The following is a 7708-nucleotide window of genomic DNA, read 5'->3' as shown; positions in this document are numbered from 1 at the left end:
TTTTATCAAATAAGATCACTATTTTTTTTTTTTGTTATTGAATATAGGGAGATATTCAGAGCAAGATATTTCATCACACCTCTTGTAGAGTGGACTTTACATTTATAATGGCTTTTTTTCTAATTTCCTTCTTAGCAACAATCGAACTGAACTCACCTACTGTCGTTTCCGTGGTGATTCTAGGGAGATTAAGTTAAATCAGATGTTTACACCAAAGAACCCGGTCTCTTGTCATTAGGAATCATTTGCCTAACGCTATAGTGTAAACATATTTTTACTATGAAATATAAAAGTAACTGACCCTTCCTTTTTATAAAATATCTACCCAATCCTTTACACTTATTAATGCAAACATCAGGAATAATTAATAAGTTATAGTAGAGATGATGTAAATGGAGAGGTAAAAAAAATTATCTCTAATGAAGGATTTCTTTTTTGCTCACCAGTCCTCTAAAATGTATTTCCTTGTCTTTGCCTCTTTACCTTCTTTCCCTCCTGGGATCCTCCCCTAAAGCTGCAGGTGTCAGGATGATGACATCCTGTCCGGACGGCGTTCTCTTTTTCTCCTCACAACCCATTAATGTAAATAGAAAGGTCCCCTTGTCTGGATCCCTTTCTTTTTTCACTCTGATCCTCGTGTGAAATCAGCTTCTCATTCTCTATGATCAAAGTGCACGCGTGCACAACGAGACTCCCAGAAGGATTCCAGAGTTGCATATCTGTAAAAGAGGCATCCACCCAAGAAAATAAATTATTCTCTCAAGCAAATAGCTGCATATGAATATTTTATTAGCAATTCAAACTTTCCAGCTATGGTTAAGGGGATAGAAGTAAGTGGGATATAGTGTAGTTAATATATTCATACAAAAACAATCCTTTAATCACCACATTCCTCAGATATTATTTATAGTTTTTGGTGCTTCATCTTTGCTGACAGAAAGGCTAATCCCATCTGCTTGCAGAGAACAAGGAATAAATAGTTATCCTATTTAAATGTTGTTTTTATTTTCTTTTAACCCTGTTAAAAAAACCAACGAACCGATTATTTTTCCTAAGAAGGTCTTATGCTTTATTTATCTTTGACAAAGGTTGACCTACATCGACTTTTCCAAATAGTGACAATATGGCAAATCAAAAAAATGTGATGACTTGTTGTTATTGAATATGTTAGCTGAATTTAGCCTTTTGGTCGCATAGGGACGTTTATCTCTTTTTTTTTTTTATAAATACACACACATGGAATTGTTTGACTTGAACAAAACACCCCCCGCTAAGGTCTTTCTCTTTTGCGGTGCTCTTTGTAATCCATTCTCAGCACAAAGCATCTCCTGTATTAAAGAATTTCCTTGCAACACAGTCACCCTAAATTGCTTTTACTAAAGAGCGGAAGCTTAATGCACCCGACCGACATAAGGCATTTGAGCAAACGCATTGACAGACAGTCCTCACAGAACTGAATGTAACTGATAAGAGAATCCATTAACTCTATTTTACTTCTGTTTCATTCTCTTTCTCTCCCTAACCCCCACCTCTTTTTTTAGGCCAATTCAATATTTGAGGAGTTCAACACTTTTTTTTATTTTATTTAATGTTACTGCCATACTTTGAAACAGAGCATGGGTGAAATTCAATCACACAGAGTTTTATGTGTAATCCTGACCAGGAGCATGAGGATGGGGAGTTTTTCTTTTTTATTTATGAGTTATCAAAGCACAGCAGATGGGCTGGGATGAGCCAACAGTCTTCCTTGTTAATGAAGTGACTTTCTAATACAACCAAATAACCCAGAGTGGGTCCATAAAGTAAAAGGACAGAACATTTATGAGAGGATGTTTAATGGATATTGCTGCCATTTCTCCTCTTATATAATATAATGCTTATTTGTTTCATATTTATTCCAAAATTTGAGATTACTGCTTTTAGAATTGGCTGAATCAGAATTGTGTTTATGCAATATATTTACTTACTGTATAGCGGCGCAGTCACTGCACAAGACTTTGGAGGTCACCCCATCAATATGTGAATACATGTATACAGCAGCAGAAGTCTCTCAGCCTGTAACCTATAACTTCTTGGAGCCATTTCACCCCACATCCTGGCACACGATGCAGCAGATGGCTAATAAACACATTTGCTACTTAAAGCCCAGGCGTTGTAGTGTTTGTAAAATTCAAATGAGATATGGCGATGACACTCACTCTGTGTGAGATCATCGGTGCAACTGAGCAGTTGGAAATACTTATTACGCCCTCACTGGACCGGCAAACCCATCTGCATAGGAAGAGAACCATGCTGTTGGAGATGTGTTGTGTTGCATAGGGTCAAGGAGAACAATACAAACATTTCAAGAATTAAAAAGACAGCAGAGCAAGAAAGAGTGTCATTACTTTAGTGTAGAAAATGGCAAAGCCAGTATTTAGACAAATGTACTGACAGTTTAAACTGATCAGATGCCCAAACTACTGACTTATTACAGATTAAAGACCTCCTCACCCTTCCTGGGAAGCAGGGCTATGCCATAGAAACTCCTTTTAGCCAAGTTATTTAAAGTCTTCCATGTGTGGCACAGATCTGAGGGACAGTTTACCTTAAGTCCAGTCAAATTGAATGTAGATAGTTGGGTAATGTTACATAAGCCGCGTTGCCATAAATTGTTAATTGGATTTGGATCAGAGCTTTGACTGTGATATTCTAACAAACCTAGGTGTTGTTGTATATTTAAAGTTATTATGCTAAAGGTTGATTGTCAGACTTGGTCATAATTGTTTTGTTTTTTGGGGGGCTTTTTAAACGTTTTTGCATCTTTTTAGGTTCCCAGCAACTGTGGAAAAAAAACATGCCTCAGAGAAACAAAAATAATGTTTGCGCTCCCACAGCTTTTCAGGTTATAAACAAAATCCCTCCCTTTTTGGTGTGGAAACTTTATAGATAGATAGAGTTTGGCCAACCAGTCCTAAAAATTGATCCTCAAAACCACTGAGAGGGAAATAAGACGGTGTGACAATTCATGACACGTCTTCTAGGTAAAATACAGCATATTGCTACTTCTTCTCCTTAATTAGTACTGAAAATGCCTCCTCTGCCATTGTCTTGTGTTTTCTTTTGTAAGACAAGCTACAGTAGATGGGACTTTCTATGAGCTTGGCAGCTGAGCTTTTTGTGAAGTTTGAATACTTTGAGGCAAAATAAAAAACATTTTCTTGTTATTTCCACCTCCAGAAGAAAGAACGTCTTAGTCCTTGAAGAGTATGTACAGTAGCAAACTTAACTGAGTCCAACCGGTAAACTTGGGGTGATGTACATCAGGGGTGTCCAATCCATACCTTGAGGAACAGGTGTCCTGCAATTTTCATATAGGTCTAACTAAACTGGAATGATTGCTGAGGATGCTCTTTAGTCATTGGTTTTGGATGTGTTGGGCAATGGACAAGAGTCTGCCAGCTCTGATGTACAATGTCAGTTTTTCCTATTCCCAAAGAACTATGTGTATCAGTGAAACTATTAAATAGTTTTCCACTTAAAAACAGGGAAACTCTTTCTTTTTCATGTTTGCCATGTCCCCTTCATCACCTGTAGAATGATCCAATTAGAACTAGCTTTTCTTCAATGGCTTTGTCAAAATAACTTCCCAGAGGGACAGACAGGATAATACAAGGACCAAAACAAATGGTCTGAACAGTCTTACAATCATACCTTTCTATTTCAAAGGTTTGAAACACCACCTGCACTTCTGAAAACATGTGTTCAGCATTGGTAGAGTCTATTAAGAAAAATATAAAAACAGTTAAGAACAGATGTCATAACAACCAGTTTCTTCAAACTATTTTTATCTTTTAAGTCAATTTTCATTAGAATAGATTTATCTTGGCTGTCCTCCCACAATATATGAAGTTGTCAGTAAAATTGAGCCTGATATAATGAATTGTTGCTTCAAGGAAAATGTGGGTTGTCACAGAGAACTGCAAGGGGACACATTATAAATGAACAAACACAGATGCAGGGCTTTGATAATTAGAGGTGCCGTTTGATTAGACCAGCTAAATGATGTTGCATAATCATGTTTACAGTTAGAGTAAATTGTTTGTTTGAAACAAGTTTTGCCAACAGAACTTTAAGATGTAATCCACATAATTTATATCCCAAATTATGCTTAACATATGAAGCAGCTCCTGTGGAAATTAGCTGAACCTGTTGGCGGGTGGAGGCAGTAGATTCCCTGCCTTCAGAGCTATCCATCACATAAACAAAATGCGGAATTAAATGTTTTGTTACTAAATACAAAGCACAGCTCTCAACGCGTCCAAAGAGGTGGTAAAGTGGATGCAATCAATATCTTGTGTAGGGGGTAGCAGTATAATTTACACAGGCTTGATGTTGTGATTAAATACAGATTGATATAAGAGCCATCACTGACTAGCAGCAGTTAGAGACAAGTAATCACCATTCCATAATGGACACAATATTAAAACTCATCCTGTCTTCACTATCATTATGTTTATTTCCATTCTTTAAACTTGATTTCTTCACAACTACTCCATCTCTCTGTCTCCGCTGCTCCCGTTGCCCTCATCATCCATCAAGGAGGTGGTAACATCAAGGGGCTGTGTCCTTGGACATGTAGAAAGGACCTGCTATTGACTGGCATCATGAGCTCCTCTTTCCTTGTTCCTTTCCCGCAATCCCCATAATCCCCCTGTCTTAGCTGCCAACACGGCACACTCATCAGGACCACAGGGGCAGTATATGGGGGGCCTACTGTCGGCACTTATTATATCACCGCTCAGAGAGGGTTATGTCTTCGCTTGAAGCTGCCCACATGAATGCAAACAGGAGAGGGAACACCGCGGATGAGCTGAAGCATAAAGATGTGAATGGACTGCAACCTAAGCTCACATAATTGTACAGATTTACTAACATGAAGTATGACCTCCCACATGTGAAACCTTGGCTGTGCCACCGCATTTTGTTTTCTTCAAAGGTCACGCGGTTGCATCTTAGTCTTAGCTTGCAGCAGAACAAACTGACACATTTGTACAAGGCTGAATACATATGGTTTATTATCTCTCTATCCCTGCTACCTTCATGGCACTTCAGCTGGTAACCAAGGAGGACATGAATAGTTTCTGACTCGTGAGCATACCACAGAGCTGTTACATCTTGCTTTCTTGGTGAGAGAGACTCCTGCATTATATTTCACAGTGATGTTCAAATATAGAGTGTTCAAATATATTTGATCTTTTCATATTTTGCCACCCTACAACCACAAACTTCAATAGATATAAAAGGATTTTATTGGCCAACTCAAAGCCGTGCATAATTGTCAAGTTAAAGGCAAAGATTTAAGCTTTTATGCTTATATGATTAGATTTTTTGTGGTTTTATGCCTATAGGAGGAACCGCTCAACATTGTTTCAAAATTTGCCCTCAATTCAGCAATAAATTCCTCAGCAGATTATATCAGTGCTGCTTTACTGTATGTAGTATGCTTACATTATGTAATATTATGGTATTACTTATTTGTACAATTATAGTACTATGCTTTCAGGCTCTCAATGTCTGTAATACACACTGCTACTTCACCCTTTTTTGGAAGGTTGACTATGGCTAATGTGGTTTAGTCATTATTAGTCAAATTTTTTTTATAAAACCTTGTTGATGAGCCTAAAATGTTTCATTTTTTTGTTAATTATTTATTTTTATTTAAACCATTCATGATCTACGGTGCCCGTTTTTACTGTTCCTGCTTATTTGTTTAACCAGAAGGTGCTAGTGTTATTATTACATCCATCATTGCATGTTTTCCTGATCTTGTGCATCCCTTCTGTTTAGTTCTGTCAATCTCTATATATTTTTGATCGGCTGAAGGATGGCCTCACTCTGACCAGTTTCCCTTTCCGACTGGAGAAAAGCATTTGCACACCATGATCCTGCCCCCACCGTGTTTGTCAAGACAAAAAGTTGAATTTTGTCTTATCTGATTCAAGCCTTCTTCCTTCACATTTGCAGTGTCCTTTACATAACAGCCTTTTCTAAGTCTTTGTTTCTATATTGGATTTATTTTCAGCGCTTTTCTAAAAACGCCTCTTGGTCATTTTTTCTGATTAATGCTGTCCTTGCCTGCATTTTCTTTTTAGGTCAAGTAAGAAATTCAAAGCTAGAGATCTTGCTTTCAACTTCATCCCTCCTTCACTGTTCTTGATGATAATTTTTTTATTTCTAAAAACAATAAATAAGGCATTCACAGAAAAGTTGCATTTATACTACAGTAAGTTCAACCTACAGTATTACAGTATTTACCACGCAACTTTTGAAGTCATCGACCAGTGAGATATCATAGTAAATAAGGCCTAATTTAATGGACTCTGTCAGATTTCAATTTACAAAAAACTTTAGTTTTTATTCCAGTGTAATTATGCATTTTGTTTTTAATTACAGATAATCACTATGAAATATAACACAGTTTGCAGTTGTAATATAAATAAATTGGGGAAAACTGAAAGGCTATAAATATGTTTAATAGGCACTGGTTTTGTATGAAAGTCCTTATTGATGTATTTTCACATCAAATCGGCTGTGGATCTGAAAACATCCAAAGTTGTACAGAAACCTCACTGTAACCAGGCTTATAATAATAATAATAAAAATAAAAAAAAACATACACAGCAACAGATACATTGTTTACCCCAGACGCTTATCTCTATCAGGCCAGTTACTGAATAAGAATTTGCTGATGGTATTCTAGTGCTTCTGTACAGTAGCAAAGATGATAAAAGAGTGAAGGTGGCAGAGCAACATTTGGATTTTTATCTGTTTATATGTCTGTGTGTGTGTGTGTGTGCCTCATCAGGAAGCTGTGAAGGAGAACCACAAGAAGAGGGAGATGGAGGAGAAGATCAAGAGAGCCAAGCTGGCGAAGGAAAAAGCTGAGCGAGAGAAGCAGGAGCGTCAGCAGAAGAAGAAGCAGCTGATTGACATGAACAAAGGTACACTGCTTCTCCCCATACTGCTGCAGAGACGGAGAGAGGGAGGCGGGTGGGGAGTTCAGGGGACAAGAAGCACAAGGGCGGAAAGAAGGTTTTATGGAAACTTCCTGTACACAGATTTGAAGTCAGCTTCTGGTATTAATGTGGAGAAACAGGGGGAGGCGGCCCTTTTCTTTTTTTTAGTTCATTTTTCAGCTCTGAGGGAATCTCATGTTTACAGTCCTTCCATAGCTCAGTCAGTGCTTCCAAACAAAAGAGAAGTTATGCTAGAATTGGTATTTTCTATTTATCCACATTCTGTAGACGAAAACATTCTCCCCCTGCTGCATCTTAAAATTGAACACATTTTATTCAGTGATGCTTCCAGTTATTGGAAAGTAGTAACAGATAAACACAAATATGCAGCCTGCTTACTGAGACACACACTGGAAAATACAGGCCGCATGTAAAGAAAGGAAATTAAGGCCTGCTTTATTGACTAAAGTGAAGATTGCTCTGTAGACGGCAATTTCAACATGATCATTACCATGCTGGTAGTTTTTTATGTATTAGGTGGAAGGAAAATAAGAAAAAAAAAAACAGTATAACGCTGTTTCCACTCAATGTTTTAGACCCATTGTTGTGAAATGCCATAATGACTCTGCTGTCCTCCAGCAAAGCCAGCAAGTCATGTATTGATTAGTGAGAGCTGCAGTTGTTTTACACATGCGGGTTTGGGGGGGGGG

General features: G+C 37.7%; 1 protein-coding gene across 5 annotated transcripts in view; it reads left to right on the top strand.

The window, feature by feature from the left end:
• diaph2 (diaphanous related formin 2) overlaps window positions 1–7708 on the top strand; it is a 497594-nt gene that overhangs the window by 391664 nt on the left and 98222 nt on the right. For all 5 annotated transcript variants that reach the window (XM_015388892.1, XM_015388885.1, XM_015388900.1 and 2 more), the window contains one exon: window positions 6848–6983. In XM_015388892.1, the coding sequence (XP_015244378.1) occupies window positions 6848–6983 (136 nt within the window). The remainder of the gene's footprint in view (window positions 1–6847; window positions 6984–7708) is intronic.

This window comes from Cyprinodon variegatus, unplaced genomic scaffold (assembly GCF_000732505.1).
Source record: "Cyprinodon variegatus isolate N-32 unplaced genomic scaffold, C_variegatus-1.0 Scaffold19, whole genome shotgun sequence".
Lineage (NCBI taxonomy): Eukaryota > Metazoa > Chordata > Actinopteri > Cyprinodontiformes > Cyprinodontidae > Cyprinodon > Cyprinodon variegatus.
This window is presented reverse-complemented; position numbering and strand designations above follow the sequence as displayed.